At 45.7% G+C, this 19825-nt stretch overlaps 1 protein-coding gene and 1 pseudogene across 2 annotated transcripts in view; both read right to left on the bottom strand.

Annotated features, from left to right (window-relative positions):
* Window positions 1-18191, bottom strand: part of BFAR (bifunctional apoptosis regulator) — a 28873-nt gene extending 10682 nt beyond the window's left edge. Inside the window, exons 1-5 of the mRNA XM_082644892.1 lie at window positions 17971-18191; window positions 5121-5457; window positions 3564-3768; window positions 2693-2862; window positions 526-670 (exon numbers count right to left, since the gene is read on the bottom strand). Coding sequence (XP_082501018.1) covers window positions 526-670; window positions 2693-2862; window positions 3564-3768; window positions 5121-5383 — 783 coding nt within the window. The 5' untranslated portion in view covers window positions 5384-5457; window positions 17971-18191. The remainder of the gene's footprint in view (window positions 1-525; window positions 671-2692; window positions 2863-3563; window positions 3769-5120; window positions 5458-17970) is intronic.
* LOC309816952 (tricarboxylate transport protein, mitochondrial-like) lies at window positions 8319-9511 on the bottom strand (annotated as a pseudogene). The gene has a single exon. The product of its transcript is annotated as a tricarboxylate transport protein, mitochondrial-like (transcript).
* Window positions 18192-19825: the final 1634 nt, after the last annotated feature.

The raw sequence follows: 19825 nt of genomic DNA on the forward strand, positions 1-19825 counted from the left end.
AGTCACACTGAAGAACAATTTATCAGCATCTGGTAAAGCTGAAGATGTGCGTTACTTGTGACCCAGTAATCCTATTCCTCGGTGTACAGCACAAAGAAAGTCTTACACGTGAGTACACGAACTTTCCAAGAATGTCCACAGCAGCCCTGTTTCTCATAGCAAAAATGGAAATAATCTCAGTGGCCATCAATGGGAGAATGTATAAATGGCCACGCACTTGTGCAGTGGAATATGGCACAAGAGGAAAAGAAACAGTGCCAGAGACAAAAGCTACTTGCAGAAGGATAATAAGCTCAGTTCATGCCTTTTATGTTAAGGTTAAAAACCTAGAACATTGTTCCTAGAGCTGTGGATATATACCCATAACACAAGTAGGAAAACAGGCCCAGGAAGGATACACGGGCATAGGGAAAGCGGGGACGCAGGGGGCTTCGGTTTTGTCTGATGTATTCATGAGCAGTGGGCAGGCAGATAACTGGTATCTGGTGCTCAATACTTATTTTCCATTGAAAAAATAGAGTTCACCTTGTATTCCCAGAGGTTTTGCGGGGGCTTCACACCCAGTGCTTTGACTCGCTCCAGTTCCATGAGGATGGCTCTTCGGTGGCTGCTGTTTTCTATGGTATATGGTGCCCTGGAAAATTCTTCCTGTGTCAAAGTTAAAAGCAACCTAGGGTGTGGGCGAGGAGATAGGAGGAGATGTCTTTTGAGATTACATCCTGGAAGCAAACTTTCCACAGTTGGAGTTCCACCTTATCAACACAGATAAACACTTTAGGCTTGAGGTAAGACACCTAACATATGAAATAAGATTAATAACAGCAAATAACTGAAAGCTTACTATTTGCCAGTCCCTCTATTTTTTAAAGTGTGTGTGTACAGAGAAAAAAAGTTGGAAAGAAATCCAATAAAACATTATGACATTAAGATAGTTTGGGGACTTGCCTGGTGGTGCAGTGGTTAAGAATCCGCTTGCCAGTGCAGGGGACACGGGTGGGATCCCTGGTCCGGGGAGATCCCACATGCCACGGAGCAACTAAGCCCGTGCTCCACAACTACTGAAGCTCACGCACCTAGAGCCCATGCTCCGCAACAAGAGAAGCTACAGCAGTGAGAAGCCTGTGCACCACAACGAAGAGTAGCCCCCGCTCGCCGCAACTAGAGAAAGCCTGTGCACAGCAACGAAGACCCAATGCAGCCAAAAAAAAAGAGTAGTTGTCTGGGGATAGTGATTAGATAAAGATAACTGTGGATCCCTTATCTGTTCCCTTTCATCAGAAAATGCGAATTCACCTCCACAGTGATTCCTTGTTAAAAGTGCCCCATAAAGGTTTATTCCCTTTCACTCAACAATTCCAGTTTTGGAATCTCTCCTCTGGAAGGAAGACACTTACGGAAAGACACATTGTATTAAGTGGGTAGAGAAGTTTTTTAAACTACAATTCAGGGTGAGGGTGGGGAGGTGGTACAACTTCTTACAAAAAACAGACGAAGTGGGAGCATTTTGCTTCCTCAATAGAGAGTCAAGTGTTGAAAGCTCAGTTCAGGGGGAAAAAATGGACCAGGGTGGGAGGTGAGGCAGTCAGGCAGCCTAGCAGTGAGTGGACTACACGTCTGACTCAAATGGGTTAGAAAGCGGCTGCCTGGTGGTCTAAGTAACACCCCACGTGGTCCCCCTTCAAGGAAGGGAGGGACCCCAGTAAAGATGGACAGGGCTCAGGGAGGGGCAGGGGGATTTGCTGATGGGCAGAAGCAGGCTGACGCATAGCTCAGCGATGAGTGAGCCCCTCAAACTAATGGGTTCCTCAGAGCATTTGCACAATGTAGTCTGGTACCGTCTGGAGCAGAAAAAAGGGAAACACCACATATGTGTGCTGGTAGAGGTCGATTAATAGACTCTAGCCTGTACACATACATATAAACACAGGTCTGCTTAGTACAATTGTATTTCCAGTTTAAATAAATAAATAACATGTTATTTAACACATCTATGTGTATGCCTGTATAAACATTGAAAAAAATCTGGACAGGTGTCCAGCAAGATGATAATAGTGGCTTTCTCTGAAGAGCAGGATTATGAAGGTATTTCATTTCTAATGTGCTATAATTCTACTTTATTATTTTAAAATAAATAAATATATCTACTTTTATAATCAGGAAGCAACAAACAATTAAAATGTCAGTCGATGACATAAAATGGTTCAACTGCTTTAGAAAACAGTTCAATGGTTCCCCAAAAGGTAAACACAGAGTTACCTTATGACCCAGCATTTCCACTCCAAGAGAGTACTGAGTATTGAAAATATACGTCCACACGAAAACCTTTATATACAAATGGTCGCAGCAGCATTGTTCCTAACAGCCCCAAAATGGAATCAATCCAAATGTCCATCAACTGAAGAATGGAAATACTCTGAACAGGCAAATCCAGGAGACAGAAAGTAGAATGGTGGTTCCCGGGGGCTGCGGGAGAGGAAAATGAGGACTGAGTCCCTTTAGCAGGAGCTTTATTTTTGGGGATGATGGAAATGTTCTAAAACCAGACTGTGGCAATGGCTGCACATATCTGTGAATATATTAAAAGCCACTGATTATACACTTTAAATGGGTGACTTCTGGGGTTATGTGGATGGTGTCTCAATTAAACTGTTTAAAAAATGTCCGTGACGTATCAGAAGATTTTGCTTCTCACCTTCCATTTACTCTTTCAGATAAAAACCTGTCTCTGTAGAGAGAGGCCCAAGGGCCCAGCTGCTCCAGCCAGAGGACAACTTCTTCTGCTGTCCATGTGGCCACAGCCTTGTGCACCAGGAGGTCGTGCTCAGATTCCCTGCTGCTCCAGTGATATACCAGCAGGACCACCTGGGGAAAAGTGACACGGCCCTTATTCCACAGCAGGATCAGAGACACCAGCTTCTAAATATGTGAGCGTGGGGCCGGGAAGGAAAAAGCTGAGCTGGAAGGGGAGATGCCAAGTCCATAGATACGGAAGTCGGCAACACTACTGCCACCGAGATCTGGGGAGCGCGACCCTTGGTGGGCTCAGCTCTGCTGAGTCTCGGGTCATCAGGGAACACAGACAGGAATAGGACTCACTGCAGGGCACCAGGGAGCACTGCACCCTTTTCCCCATCAATCTGGCCAGTGTAACTGACTCGCGTGCCTTTTCTATTGGAAAATTTGTAATAGTTAGATTTTTGTAGCATGGATAGATCTTAAAAAGAAAATAGTCTCTACACTGAAAGTTAGTGAAGGGCTGTGCTCAAGACATGGCCTGAGTTCCAGCTTTAACACCTTTCTGCACTGGTTTGCTCCTCTCTACAGCAGGAATACTAACAGTGCCTATCACATAGGTTGTCAAGAGGATGAAATGGGACAAAGCTAACATTTACTTGGCTCTGAATATTATGTTGTATATACTTGCATAGGCAACATCCCCAGGTTTCAATGTACATAGTGAATTACCACATACGGTCACATCATTAATCATTTAGGGGTATTTCAACAGAACTGACTTCACGGGAAACTGTGGGAGGGAGGGGGACAGAGAGACATAAACTTACCGCCACACCAGTTAAAGCTGTGAGCACTCCGGAAAAGAATCCCCCTCCCCTCTGCTGATTCACTCGGCCCGTGTTGGGAGCTGAAAGAATCTTATCATTCCCATACTTCTGAAAGGCTGCAAGACTCTGGACTACGTCATTATTCTGCTGAATGTCTTCAGATCGCATTCTAATTGCATCAGGAAATAATTTTTCAATGGCATCCCTATGGAGAACAGAAAAAAAAAATCACAAGACAGTTGTTTGACTAAATATACTTATAATGTTTAGAGGCCAAAATAAAACTACTATCAACATTTAATAATATACAAGGATTCTAGAAGAATGGACAAGAAGATTGGTTAGGGCCCTGTTGGTAGCAGCAACAAATCAGAAACACCTATATGTCCACTGTTAGGGCAACAGCTAAATAAAACATAGCATATTCATACAGTGGAAACATACATAGTTTTAAAAATGAATTTACTGGATATCTCTGTGTATCAAGATGAATAAATTTATCCACATTGTTGAATGAAATAGTAAACTGCAGAAACACAGTACATCACTGATGTGAGGAAATATTTGCATTTCCTATTGGCCCATAAATGTATAAAAGTATTTTTAAAAATCTGAAAGATGACAACTAAGTCATAATTGAAATTACTCTAAGAGAAAGGAAGGAAGAATTGTAAGATGGGGGAGGAGGGGTTGAAGGGGTCTTTATCAGCAATGTTCTGATTTTTTTAAAAGAATGTAAATGACTATATATGCACTGCTTATGTTATTAAAAATTAACTCAGAAAAAAGAAAAAAGGTGCAGTTCAGTAGTGAGAGTGAGACCAACCCTCAGGTCATACTATAGGCCCTTCACTTTCGATTATACACAATCAGAGAACCCTTCTTCAATTTAAGGTTAACCTGCAGGTAAACCAAGGCTGAAAGGTCAGAGCAAAGTGTGTAAATACATCTCCTGTGAAAAAGAGAATGCTGGGCTAATGTTTTCATGGAACTTCCTGGTACTCTGTTGATAACAAGAAGGCAAGAGAAAAGGATTTTAGCCTCAAAGACCTCACAGGTACATGATGAACATTATGAATGGAAGCAGAAGAAAACCTGCTCTCTGAAGGTCTTATCAACTGTTGTGTGATGCCATGCATGAGAAACTCTATTAATGTGATAAATGCAACAGAGTTTAGTCAAAGATTATGAAAACCGGCATCAAACCAGTTTTCGAGAATCATACAGTTAGACCATTTTCTCTCTGAGACCTAGGGTGTTCTCAGTGAATACACATCAATAAGAAGTATTATGTACAAACGGTTACAGGCAATGGTCTGATAACCAGCATTTCTTTCTTTCCCTCATTTATAATAAACAAACAAATCATGGTCACCTGTAAGGAAGGGAGTCGGGACTTCCAGGTCCCTGAGCTCCCTGACTCACATGCCAGCAGATCCAGAATGACCCCTGAGGCAGTGGGCTCCACCTCTCTGGCCTTTCCAGATGTGGCTGCTCCCAGTAAGAGAAACCACACTGTACAGGCCCAATGAGCTACCCACATGGGCTGAGCATTACCTGAGGAGAATATTGACTTTGGGGAAACCTTCCCATTTTTCTCTGCATTCTGGACACTCTGTTTTCTTCGAAGAGGCCCACCACAGAGCTAGGCAGTGCCGGCAGAAGCTGTGCCCACAGTTCAAGGTGGTTGGGTTAACCAGGATGTCGTAACAGCAGTGGCAGGAAAATTCCCTAACAGAAATCCGAGGGCTGCTGCTCTGGAGAGGGTCCTCTTCCTCAAGGCTTGTCGTGTTCAGATTATTCTGCGGAGACTCTTCCATCTCTTAGCAAATTCTGGGATCCACAGACATAGAAAATTCCAGACTCAGAAAACTGCTGCAAAGCATCGTGAAATCTAGAAAAAAAGAGACAACAACAGAAATAGGAAAAATAATATAGGTGTTTGAGATTACAGTCATTCTTTTGATATTAAAGCTCTGATTTTTAAATGTGACAAATTTGGTTTCTAAAAATTTACATTCCATAAACCACATAAACATCACTAAATTTTTCTGACCTATTGTCATATTTTCAAAAATTAGGTAAAGCAAAATAGTGTAGTGGAAAGTTCAACAGACTTGGATGGGGGAGGCTGGAGAATTCTAGATCCTTCCATTCTGCTAACTTCCTTTGAACATGTAATTTCTCTGGCCTCAGTTTTCTCAATGTAATTTCTAAAGTCCTTTCAACGTACATAATTTTAAATAAGCCAGCTTCTTGGCCCATGCAAATGTCTGGAGTCGGCAACAACAGATGTACTTCATATAAATAACAGAGTTTATCCAAACAAATCTGCCTTCCCCTTAGGTAATTATTTCTTTTGACACCTGATTTCAGAGGCTTCCACAGGAACAGTACCTGGAAGACAGTGAGGCCTGGTTCTCTGGGGTGCCCTGTGCCAGGTCCACTTGCCTGGGGCTTAATATCCACCCCCACCCCCACCCCAAATCAACCCAAACATGCACATCCTGCCTTCTGGATCCCACCAGTTTGGTGCCACAGAAACACACTAATGTCACTAATATGCAAATGGCTAAGGACCATTCTCTTCTCATCCTTATCTGGGTCTTAAGGGAGGTTTTTTTTTTTTTTTTTTTTTTTGCCATATGTGGGCCTCTCACTGCTGTGTGGACTCTCCCGTTGCAGAGCACAGGCTCCGGACATGCAGGCTCAGCAGCCATGGCTCATGGGCCCAGCCGCTCCACGGCATGCGGGATCCTCCTGGACCGGGGCACGAACCCTTGTCCCCTGCATTGGCAGGCGGACTCTCAACCACTGCATCACCAGGGAAGCCCTTAAGGGAGTTTTTTATTGAGAAGAAGTATGATGGTGCCATGGAGCTAGAAGCTCAACTCTCTATCTCCGGGACGGTGCCTAAGTTACCTGGGCTCTCTGAGCCTTATTTCCTCAGCTGTGGAATGGTGCTTATAGTACACAAACCTTCAAAGCTTCTTGTGAGGGTTAGAGATAGTGAACTAGGGTGGTGGATGGTGCAAACAGGGGCTAGAGAAATGAATATTCAGATTGTTACTGGAATTAGCATGGTGTAGGCACTGGTGGGGAAGAGTTTCTCAAACTCACTGTTGTTACAGGAAAGAAGGTAAATTGCTCTGATCACCCACACTGGTCACGCAGAGAAGGGCTCTTTGCAGGCAGTGGTTAAGGACACAGGTCCCAGGGCTGGGCTGCCTGCATTCTTACCCCAGCTCTGCCATTTACTAGCTTTGTGCTCTGGATTTCTTTGAGTCTCAGGTTTCTCATATATAAATAGGGATGGTAATAGTATTTACTCCATTGGGAGGTTTTGAGAGTTAAGTAAGAGAATGCAAGTAAAGTGCCTGGCATACGGTAAGTAGACCATAAATGGTAGTAATTTCCCTGATTTTCAGGGAATTTTATCACCTTTTACAGGGCACAAATTTTATATAGAGCATGATAACACTATATTTTAAACAAGCAAATCTATAAACAAAGACTAGAAGAAAATACAATGAAGTATTAGTAGTTGGTTGGGTGGGGGAGGATCGCGATTTTCTTGGTTTTGGTTTTCTGTATTCACCAAGGTGTTCTTAATGAAAATGATGTTAGGATAACTGCAAAAATATAGAGAAAATTATAAAAAGCAATCATATTTGCTCATTATTTGTATGTCTAGGAACATTTAAACATTTTCTAACTGCTTTCCTTTGGGCAGCCTCTTCAAATTACTAAGGAAGTAGGAGATCTCATATGCATAGGTTTTTAGAAAAAGGAATCATCATCTTGATAAAGTGGTTCCTTTATTTGGCTACTATGGATTAAACAACTACCATGTGGACAGCATTATCCCAGGAAGTAATAATTGGACCATTGCTAGCTATTGACCATCTCTGGGGAGCTGGGCACTGGCGGGCACTTTAAGTACATTCATGAGCACATCTTGATTCAGTGTTGGAAGAAGGATTTTTTTTTTTTTTTTTTTTTTTAAAGAAAGGGCCTCCTGCTCAGAGTCTCAGGCGACCAGAAATTGGTCACCCCAAAGCAGTGCCCCTCAAGCAGACCATTTCACAGGGAAACCATTAGGGAGTAAACTGGGCTGGGCCACAGGCTGCAGGGCAGACAAGAGGCCGAGGGCACTGTCTCCAGGCCCAACCACCAGTGTGGGGCAGTTCTCCTCTGCCCCCTTGATGTTGCCTACCAGGTGACCCCCAAGGACACACCCTCCAGCTGACCCTGCAGGATCTTGCCCCCAGGCCACAGGCAAGGCCTAGATGGAGGCCAGATGTTCCTTGGGCTAGTGCCAGGCCTCCCAGAGGGCTGACACTGTGGCCGCAGCTCGCTTGCCCACCAGCCTGCCTGGCCCTGACAGTGTCCTCGGGTGAGGAGTGGGCCTGCCCTCGGCAGAGGCGTGGCCACCACTGCCCACCCACAGACGGGCTGACACAGGGACAGGAGGCTGCAACAGGATCCGGTTTATTCTGCCTTGGAAGGGTGGTCCTGAGAGTGGCAGGTGCCACCCTGTCCGGGGCAGAGGGAGGGCCCAAGGGCTGGTTAAGGCCAGTGGTGGGAGACGCAGGGGGATAGGCAGCCCCTGTAATGAAGTGAGGCCAGGCTGAGGCCCGGAGGCAGCTGTGGTAGGCTGGGGCGATGCCCCTGAGCCCAGGGTGGAAGGCACCGGGCTGGGACCAGGCCATGGCTACGGGGCCATGACCCAGGCCACACGGGCACCCCGGGAAGTGGGGCACAGGACACGAAACATGAAACACAGGCACATGAGTAAGCACGTGGACAAGTGGGCACAGATTCACAGGCCAGAGGAACACCTGGTCTCAGTTGGACACATGGACACCATGGTGGTGTCATACAGACCACAGGGGACACATGGACTCGATGGCCACAGGGGACAGCCCTGGGCCATGGACTGCGAGGGACAGGGGAAGGGGGCCTTTTGGCATGACTGCACTGGAATCGCGAGAAGGAGGCGCTGGGGGCAGCCCACGTGCAGACCCCGGGTCTCAGTCCGTCTCTTCCACTTTGTTGAGCAGCTTCACCACCTCGTCGTAGATGACGAACATGATGGCCACGTCCAGGCACACCTGGCCCAGGCGGGGGATGCTGCCCTTGTAGAACGCCTTGGGGCCCTCGTTCCTCAGGATCTGCAGGCTGCGGTCCCACGTTCTGTGGTACTTGTGCGCCTCCAGGCCCTGCATCTGGGTCTTGATCACGTCCAGAGGAGTTGTTCCCACGGACACTGGCTGTGCCTGTGATGGCGCCAAACACACTAGTGATCAGAAGGTTCATGGGCTTGTTGGGGTTGTCCCCTTGGTACCAGTTGCGCAAGGAGGTCACGACGAAGAAGAGAATGGCCTGGTTGGATCCCTGCTTCAGCACGGTGGCCACGAGGCCCTGGTAAGTCCCTTTCAGCCCTTGTTTCCAAACGATCTCCCTGACCCCATGGAAGAATCCTCTGTATTTGGGGCTGGGGGAGGTCTGGTCATGGATGAACTTCATCTTGATGGTCTCCATGGGGCACACGACCACCACGGCATCTGCCACACCGGCGCCCAGGCTGCACCGCAGCCCGCACGTGCTGTCTAGCCGTCCCTGGGTGTCCCGCATGTAGTTGCTGAGAAACTCGAACATCCCGAACTGGACGGCTGCCTTCGGGATGGAGCCGTAGAGCAGGAAGATGAGGCCGTGGTACAGGCCCGGGACGCCATGGTTGTGGACCGTCCGCCACACGCAGTCCCCGATGCCCTGGTAGCGCGGCGGGTGCAAGCGCTCGTCCAGCTGCAGCTGCGTCTTCACGTACTCGGTGGGAAGGTGATGCAGATTTCGATGTCGCCTGCCAGGATCGCCTTCCCCGGGTGTGTGAGGGTGGCCTTCCTGGGCGCAGGCGCCCCTGCCGCCAGAGTGCGGGGCGTGGCCATGGAGGGTGGGGTGGGGGGCCCGGCGGCGGCCTCTCTTCTAACAGGGGTTAGAAGAGATGGGCTTGAATTGGGCACTGTTCTTGGTGTTTCCTGGGGAGCAGTGAGTGATATACCTGGAGATACAGGTCTGATACAGGGTCTTACGTGCCTGGTTAATGAGAGGTGGGCAGATGGGAGCACATAAAGGTTTCGGAGGCATTGAGATCAGCAAAGCTGTCCTTGAGGATGATAAATCTCATCAGGAAGGCGGGCTGGGCTGGGACAAGGTAGAAGTGAAGTGCTGTCACTTCTGAGACTAGGGTGGCAAACATGAAAATGCAAAGAAAGGGATCAATCTATCCAAGAGATGTTACAAAAATCCTTTATGGCCTTTGGTGATTAGAGAGCAGAATGATCAAAGATGTTGTCTAGGTTCTAGAACTGGGGAAGAAGAACAGTTCTGCTGCTAGAAATGAGTCACTGTAAACAAACGGAGCCCAGCTTTAAGAGAAGTAAGTTGAATTTCGAAAAAGTTGAGTTTGCGGTAATGACCAGATCTCCAGGTAGAACTGTCTAGCGAGCAGGTGGAGATCTGAAACTGGAGCTGGGAGTTAAGGGGGAGGCCAAGTGTATGGATCTCAGAGTCATTTGAAATGACAACATATATGGAAATTGATTTCTCACAAATTAACCTTTTAAAACTAGAATGCACTAATAATTCTTAGTTTACCAGATCTGAAAGTTTATTTCTCATGAGAGAAAACAAATCACACGCAGACATCAGAAGTGTATTTTATAAGTCATGCTTTGGGACTTCCCTGGTGGTCCAGTGGTTAAGAATCGCCTTCCAATACAGGGGACACAGGTTCAATCCCTCGTTGGGAAACTAAGATTCCACATGCCGTGGGGCAACTAAGCCCACGAGTCGCAACTACTGAGCCCGTGCACTCTAGGGCCCGCGTGCCACAACTAGAGAGAAGCCTGCGTGCCGCAACGAAAGACCCTGCTTGCCACACAAATAAATAAATAAATAAATACTAAAAAAAAAATGCAGAGGGAACAAAACATTAAGGATCTATTAAAAAAAAGTCATGTTTTGAAAAGCTGAGGTGGCCACTAACTCTGTTTTTTAATTGTCTTTGACAAACTAGAAACTGCATGGACTTTGATTACTTCTTAGGAATCTTGCTCGTTTCATTTTACCCTAAATTCAAAAACTGGAAGTTAACAAAGAAAGAATGCACAGCTTAACTGAATTCAGCTGATCTCTTCTGTTACTTCTGTAAGTATTTGGGCTCTTTCCATGAAAGAAAGCACTACTTTTAGAGGAGGAAAGTGCCTCTTAGGTGATAAAAAACTAGCTCAGATACTAGAGTTCCAAGTTGTGGCCTTCTGACTTGGATAAACCCACCCTCCTGCACTGGCAATGGTTAAAGGTTTCTTTGAGGAGAAGGCCCAATGTTCCTTTGAGGATGTTTATAACTGTTCTCTACAAACTTGGCACACACACCAGCAGGTTGGAGCTGGTTCACTGGCTGAGTTCCTTCACAAGGAAGCATGTGTTAGAACACGCCCGCAGCCTACTGCTCTTTCCACCTTGTCGCAAAGCCTCAGAGAAGACTTGGGGGACGTGTAGGACAGGGGCGAGAAGAATCATTCCATTCTCACTCCCAGTGCCCTTTTCACATGGAGACACTTTGGTTTGTGCTTAAACATCACATGAGGGCTTCCCTGGTGGCACAGTAGTTAAGAATCTGCCTGCCAATGCAGGGGACACAGGTTCAATCCCTGGTCCAGAAAGATCCCACATGCTGCGGAACAACTAAGCTCGTGCGCCACAATTACTGAGCCTGTACTCTAGAGCCCGCAAGCTACAACTACTGAGGCCGCGTGCCTAGAGCTTGTGCTCCGCAACAAGAGAAGCCACCACAATGAGAAGCCTGTGCACCGCAACAATGAGTAGCCCCCGTTCACTGCAACTAGAGAAAGCCCGCGCACAGAAACAAAGACCCAATGCAGCCCAAATATAAATAAATAAATTTAAAAATAAAATAAAATGATGGCTGGAACACCACATAACTGAAGAGCACAGCCAGACCACTGGACTGCGTCACTCTGAAGAGCTGCAGTTTCTGAAAGTTGAAGTTGTGTCTTCAACTGATGACTGGCACTTCAGTGTGTCAGGGCACACTCTGAAATCACTTGCCAAGGTTGTGTTTGTGCACACGAGTGTTTTCCTGAAGGAAATCCATAGTTTTTATTTGATCTCAAAGGGGACCAAGACCCAAATTAGGTTAAGAATCATTGTTTATCCAGTGGGATAAGGGCTTTCTTAAAGTACCCACCGCCCTGGCTTCCTAGAGTGCCTGTAATGAGCCCAGGTGAGACTTTTCACAGCATGGCTGCACTACTGTCAAGAGCAGCCATCCTCCGCGACCTGTCAGTCTCAACAGTGGTAGCCACTGCTCGGTGGCGACATCTAGTCTTTTTCTTCACGTGGTGCTTCTCTTTCTCCCCCTCCCCCCTGCTCTCTCTTTCTTTCCTCCTCTTCCTTCTTCTCTTCTTTTCTATTCAATTTGGTGCCAGCATTAAAAAAAATCTCATTTCACATAAAAACCCAGATTCCTGGCTGCTTCTGAAAATCAGAAGATCTGGCAACAGTGGGCTCTCCTTTTGTGTGACAAGAATCAGCTGAAGCTGAGTATCTGAGCAGCTGCCCCCTTCACACAGGGCCAGCTGGCTCCAGTTTGCTGCAGTCCTCACCCAGCTGGTTTCCTCATTTCCATTAGCTGCCTGACCCCTGTGGATATCTGTGTTTTCACAACCTATTCCATAAGGTGATGCCTTCAGGGTCTACCGATGAGTGTATGACATTTCTAGGTTAACTGGCCTTAGGTTAGAAAGCTTCTGGAGTTCTATCAGCTTATTTATTGCTGAGAAAGTGATTGTTTATGAGGTTTCCCTCACATTTTTCTACATTACCGCTTCTATTCTGCTTTAGCGTCAGAGGCTCAGTAGATTGTGTGTGTGAAAGGCTGTGGATGAACCTGAGGGCAGGGGCCAAGTCTAAAAATTCTAAGTCAGCTTTATTCTCATCATATTCTCACAGACCTAGCTCAAAATGAGTGAGAGTCCGGGGGTTTCCTATTTATCAAATATTTCAGTAGAGGCCTTTAAAACACTTATTTTAATTTTTTGGACGTATTACTTACTTCCTGGTTCTGAGAGACAGTGGAATGCATCTCAGTTTTAAAATCAGAAGACAGGTTCTGATTCCCAGCTTCACTACGAGCTGTGAGATCACAGGCAAATTATTCATTCTCTCCAAGGCTCACGTCAGCATATACAAGCAATGGGGTTACTGCTCCTGATCTCACAGGACTGTCCTGAGCATTAAGAGCACAGCACACAGGAAGTGCTCAATAAACGTGGTCCCTTCCTCCACAGCATGTTCCAGTGGGTGACATTTCCCGATCCATACAAGTAAGGAATCCCTAAGCTGGTGGTTCTCATGCCCATGCCAGATAACCAACAACTTCCTCTACCATGTATCATTTATTTATTTATTTATTTACTGAAATGACCATATGCTTTTATTGCAAGAGACATGGACACTTTTATTTTTTTGGCTGCGCCACACAGCACGTGGGATCTTAGTTCCCCAACCAGGGATTGAACCTGTGCCCCCTGCAGTGGAAGCGTGGAGTCCTCACCACAGGACCGCCAGGGAATTCCCGACTATGTAACTTTTAAAACACCTGGAGAGATACTACTTCCAGAGGAGCACACCATCTCTAAAGTGGCAATGTCAAGAAATGGCATAAAATCTTAGAAAGCATTAACATGTGAAATATGACATGAATATGCACATATGAACAAACTGTACAGCTGACTTTTTCTAGAATGTTCATGGGTTAGGTCTGTTGGCACAAGTGATAGGAAACAATTATCACAAGATATCTATCATCATGATCCTATGTATGTTCTCCCAAAGAAATACCTAACTGACATGGTATAGTTATCTGAAAATCCATGGGGAAAAAAAAGGGGGCTGGGACACATATACTGTCCCAATAGTTCTACGTAGCTGAAGACCCTAGAATGAAGTTGGCTATTTTGTCCCTGGAAGGAAAGTTGTTGGTCAAGTGCTTCTCTGTGGATTTATCCAGAGGGTTATTCTCCAGGAGGAGGCAGGGGCACTGCTGTAACCTATTTCATTGTTTAATCACTCAACTCACATTTAAGAAAATTAATATAATAATTTTTATTGAGTTTATCAAAGATTGCATTAATTCTGAGTTTAAGAATTTTTATACCTTAGCTTCTGAAGACTTCATTATGTGATGACTGTTAACTCTTTAGAAAGTGTAATTATCAAGCTGTTTGGTTCAGTGTTATATAATTATGGTCCTACCTCTTCACTCAATAAAACAGTTTGTGACTATAATACATACCTAACGTTTTAGGAATAATCCTTTGAAGAGCTAATTTATTGGGATTCCGGCCTGAAAAATATGATCTCAATCACTTCTTACCAGAGATGTTCACTGCAAGAATAAAAAGATTTGGGCTTCCCTGGTGGCGCAGTGGTTGACAGTCCGCCTGCCGATGCAGGGGATATGGGTTCGTGCCCCGGTCCGGGAAGATCCCACATGCCGCGGAGCGGCTGGGCCCGTGAGCCATGGCCGCTGAGCCTGCACGTCCGGAGCCTGTGCTCCGCAACGGGAGAGGCCACAACAGTGAGAGGCCCGCGCACCACAAAAAAAAAAAAAAAAAAAAAAAAAAAAGAATAAAAAGATTTTGGCTTTAGATGGGTCTCTAGTTAGGTTATTTCTTCTCATTACATATTACCTGACAACAGAGAATAATTACAATTGCTGATATTTACTGAGCCCTTATATAATGTGAGAGGCACAACAATCTTATGGGATAATTATTACTATCATCTCCATTTTACTGATGAGAAAATGGAGACCTAATTAGTATAGGACAGAGCCAGGTTTTGTTTGTTTGTTTTTTTAAACAACAACAACACAATTTTTAATTTTTATTTTTTTTGGCCATGCTGCGCAGCATGCGGGATTCCCAACCAGGGATCGGACCCATGACCCCTGCAGTGGAAGCGTGGGGTCTTAACCCCTGGACCACCAGGAATTCAGAGCCACGTTTTAAATGATGGTCTGACATAAAGCCTGTCCTCGTAACACTACGTTGGTCTAGGCCACATCATAGAGGGGCCGCTGCGAAGCTGAGAAATCCAAACTAGAATCTGACATCACTGCATTTTGGAACATGTGAACTCCAGCTTGTGGCTGTCAGGGTGAGCATGCTGTTCCTCATATGAGATAAATAACCAGAAATATTCATAAGAGAAATAGGGGTGAGGGTGCTTGGGTGAATCCCAATTTCTGGCACCCTCCCCAGTCCACCCCTGGGGACACCATTATAAACACTAGCAGAACACTACAGACATTATCAAATGTCCAAGGAGGGACCACCCATTTCTAGTGATTATGAGATAAAAAGAAATGTGTCCAAATGTAAGCAAGGCAAAGGTCAGAAACAGCAAACAGAACATGGTATGTACTTCTTGCAGGTGGCGGAAGCTGGCTTTCATTAACATAAGAGAAGCATTTCCAGGCTCTTCCTGTATAAAACTTTGTGTTTTTCCAACTCCAAATAGACAGATTTTCTTTCTAGACAGGGTCAGAAATCACTAGGGCAAAGGCAGCTAGCTAGCTCACTGGACGCTGACTAGCTGCCTGCAATTTGAGACCCTGTGATTTACCGCCTGTGAGTGGTGGTGGGCAAGATAAGTGCACACAGGGAGGTGTGTCCTGGTCTCTCCTCTTTCGTGTCTGCTCTGTGGCATATATTCAACGACCTATCTTGTATGGCATATACTCTGTGGCATATATTCAACGACCTATCTTGTATGAAACACTGGAGATGCCTAATGACTCAGAAAGTGATCAAACACTCCTGGTGGTTACCAGTAACCCACACCTTAGCTATCTGTTTTTAAACTATTCCGTTATGATTCACACATTCTAAGCTAACGAATCCTTCTCAGGTTTTGCACACTGATGGTTGAGTAGTCTTTGCCTCTCTGACCAAATTCTAAGCTCCTGAAGGTCAGGAACCAGGCCAGAGAATTCTATCATTGCCCCTGTGAGCTATTGGCACAAAGCTGAGTTCTAGATATTTGTAGCTGAAAATCACATCCACAAATCTTTGACTTCTGTCACAGAAGTTTCTTAGAACTTCCATCAGAATCACCTGGGAAGTTTGGTGAACTCAAAGATATTTGGCAGAGAGGCCCAAGAATGTTCATTTTAAACAAGCCCCTTAGAATATTCTTATGCATATGGATGTTTGGGAACTAGAGAGCTGTTACATACAAATAAACACTTACATGCCTAAGCATATGTGTCACACAAGGTATAGGTGAGATATTAACAAAATCAAGTTTAAATAACACTTCCAATCTCATTTCCTCTTCTCTCTAGTCCCTCTTCTCGCCACTGTCTGAATCATCCTCCTGGAGCAAAATTCTGATCAAGTCCTTCCTTTGCTCAAAACCTTCCCAACTGTGAGACTATAAAACCCATGGTCATAAGCTTGTCATTTAAGAATATTTATGGCCCCCCTGCAATCAACGTAACTTTTAAACTAAGAGCACAAACTCTGAGGCCAGAATGACTGAATTCAAATCCCAAAGCCTGCAATTATTAGTTGTGTGACCTCAGGCAAGTCACTTAACCTCTCTGTGCCTCAGATTCTTCATCTGTAAAATGGGGATATGAATAGGACCTGCCTGATAGGGTTGTTGGCAGGATTAAATGAATTAATGCATGAACAGCACTAAGAATAGTGCCTGGCACATAGTAAGTGCAAAATAAGTGTTAGATATTACTATTATCCTGATTACCTCCTACTCTTCACCTACTCACACATTATACTCTAGTCCCACCTATTAATTCCTGCTCCTTGGGCACTTTTTCATATCACCCTGTTCCCTCCATCTGTAACACAGCGCCACACCATCTCTGGGTCAAAAGTGTCCAACTGACGAGACCCAATTCAACTGTCACTGGAAAATCTTTAATAACTAACTCCCCTCATAACCCAAATTAATCCTTCCTGTCTCTGTGCATTAGTGTAACTTTTATTTGTGCATGTTTTCTTATCTCCTAGACTATGATTTCCCTGGAGAGGCTGGTATAGTTGAAACAGTATGGTCTTAAAGGTTAGACAAAACTGGGTTCCAAACCAGATCACATTTATCTGCTCTGAGCCTCCTATTTCCCATTTATAAGTTCAGGATAATAACACCTCCTTTGAAGGAGGCTTAAATGACAAATTCTATCTATAGATATTCAAAAAGTCTGCTGTATGAGTGATTGGTATTATTAATGGAATTATTAATAGTGGTATTTATTTAGTGCCAGCTATGTAGGTAGTACCAGTGCCAAATACTGGAGCTTAAAAAAGAAAAAAGACAGAACTGCCCTGGAGAAGCACAACTTTTCCATCAAGTTTATGGAGATATGGGTTTGTATATCCCTAGGCTGGCTTGTTTACAAAATACCTGTGACAAGAACAAACAAAACAACCCAACCCACACGTGCACTCTGCGTCAGCGCTGGGGTGCGTCCGGGGAAGACAGCAAAACTCCTTTCTACTGACGTTTCAGAGAGTGACATCAAGACCACCTACAAAGGACCGACCGAAGGGCTTCGGCGGGGAGGACCCAACGGGGACTGTTGAGAGCATGACAGCACCTGGCTCTTCCTCCTCCCCACCAAAGTTGGGGGGCCGCCTTCTGCCCGCCAAAGATCCCCAGCTTGACATGCCCTGACTCTCTTTTGCCTTTTTTTTTAAAGAAAACTCCCTTTTGCGTAAGTCCAGATTTCTGAGTCGTGAGCTCAGAATCACAAGAGCTGGGACAGCGACTCCGGGATTTCACTTTCCCCTTTCTGTGCGTCCGTTACCCTCTTTTAAAACTAGAGCAATCGTTCAGCCTTGGGGCCGGAACGTGCCCGGCCAGTCAGACCTGAAGCCCAGCCTGGCGTCTATCAGAAGCCTGGTCAATTCTGTACGCGCTGTCGTAGGCTGCGACCCGCGCTCCCGAGGGCGGGCGCCCCGTCGTCTCCCTCCAAGGTGTGTGGAAGCGACGTCCCCTCCCTCTCGCCCTAGGGAGATCCTGGAACTACAGGCTCGGACTCTGACCCTGGAGGGGACACAAGTGAGGCCAACAGATCGGCCGTGCCGAGGTGGGCTCTCGGGAAGGGATGGAGAAGCTGGCCAAGCGGGGGTCCACTCCCCGAGGCCAGGACCGCGGCTGCTCAGGACCGGGGCCTGGGAGGAGAAAGCCCGTGCACCCCTCGGAGCCCGTCCTCCACATCCGCGGTCCACACCCCGCCCCCAGATCGAGCCCGGGCCGCCCCCTGGCCATCCTCCGCCAAACCGCTGCTTACCGCCGCGCTCATCCCGGGGCCGAATTGGCCATCGACGCCCGCCTGGACCCCAGCGTAAGCAAAGGAAGAGATAACGGCTGCACTTCCGGAAGCAACCTAGGACTGGCTGCGGAGGAGAGGGCCCCCGGCCCACGACCATAGAGGAGAGGCTGCACTCGTTCCCTAACCCCTCGACCCTGCGCCCTCCCCGCTGCCTAGAGCGGCCACTCTTGGGCCGGGGAGGTCCGCGCAAGCGTACTACCGCCGGTCCCGCCCCTTACTCTTGGATGCACAGACCTTGAGCCAGGGCTTTACACCGAGAAGGTGAGGCTGTTGTGTGTATTTGATCCTCCAGAGTGGCTGTTACTGTATCTGCAGGAAACAGCTTTGCCCGGAAATTAAAATTATATTACAAGACCGTACTGTACTCGCTACAATTTTTTTTTGCCTTTACATTTTATGCAGAAAATCAGAGAACCATGGCTAGATTTCCATTTGCAGTATTAAGAAGAATCGGAATTAAAATGACTTTCTTATCACCACGTTTTTTTTTTTTTCCCCAGGTCTTGGTTCGTTAAGAATTCATGAGGATTACCTGTTTTAAATCACTGGCCTGGAGATAGTTAAATCGATAATTTGGGATGATTATTTTTTTCTAGCAATCAAATGGGCAAAGAGTAAAAAGATTGGTAATGTTCTGTGCTAGTGCCAGGAGTGTATGACTCATTTTCTGGAGGATAGTCTGGCAATAGGTATCAGCATATTTTTAAAAAACTGCCGTGAAAGATACATAACAAAATTTACCATTTTAACCATTTTCAAGTGTGCAGTTCAGTGGCACTAACTGTATCCACATTGTTGTGCAGTCATCACCACCACCATCCAGGACTTTATCATCTTCCCAAACTGAAAAGTCCATACCCATTCAACAGTTACCAGTAGTTCCTGCCCCAGCCTCTGGTAACCACCATTCTACTTTCTGTTCAAGAATTTGACTCCTCGGGGCTTCCCTGGTGGCGCAGTGGTTGAGAGTCCGCCTGCCGATGCAGGGGACACGGGTTCGTGCCCAGGTCCGGGAAGATCCCACTTGCCGTGGAACGGCTGGGCCCGTGAGCCATGGCCGCTGAGTCTGCGCGTCCAGAGCCTGTGCTCCGCAACGGAAGAGGCCACAACAGTGAGAGGTCCATGTACCGCAGGAAAAAAAAAGAAAAAGAATTTGACTACTCTAGGTACCACATATAAGTGGAATCATACAGTGTTCGTGTCTTGTTGTGACTGGCTTATTTCACTTAGCAAATGTCCTCCAGGTTCAACTACTTTGTAGCATGTGTCAGAATTTCCCTCCATTTAAAGGCAGAATAAAATTCCATTGTAGGTATACGTGACATTTTGTTTATCCATTCATCTGATGATAGATGCTTGGGTTGTTTCCACTTTTTGGCTATTGTGAATTATGCTGCTATGAACATGGGTGTACAAATACCTATTCAAACCTCTACTTTCAGTTATTTTGGGTGTATGCCCAGAAGTGGAATTGCTGCATTATATGATAATACTATTTTTAATTTTTTAAAGAAGGACCATACCATTTTCCATAGTGACTGTTCCATTTTACATTCCCACTAGCAGTGCACAAAGTTCCAGTTTCTTACCTAATAGGTGTGAAATGATATCTCATTGTGGTTTTGATTTGCATTTGTGATGTTGAGTGTCTTTTCATGAGCTTGTTGGCCATTTATATCTTCTTTGGAGAAATGTTTAAGCCCTTTGTCCATTTTTAAATTGGATTGTTTGTTTTTGTGTTTTTGAGTTGTAGGAGTTCTTTATATATTATGGATATTTACGCTTTATCAGATATATGATTTGCAAGTTTTTT

This window comes from Mesoplodon mirus (assembly GCF_964341445.2).
Source record: "Mesoplodon mirus genome assembly, chromosome: 15".
Classification (NCBI taxonomy): domain Eukaryota; kingdom Metazoa; phylum Chordata; class Mammalia; order Artiodactyla; family Ziphiidae; genus Mesoplodon; species Mesoplodon mirus.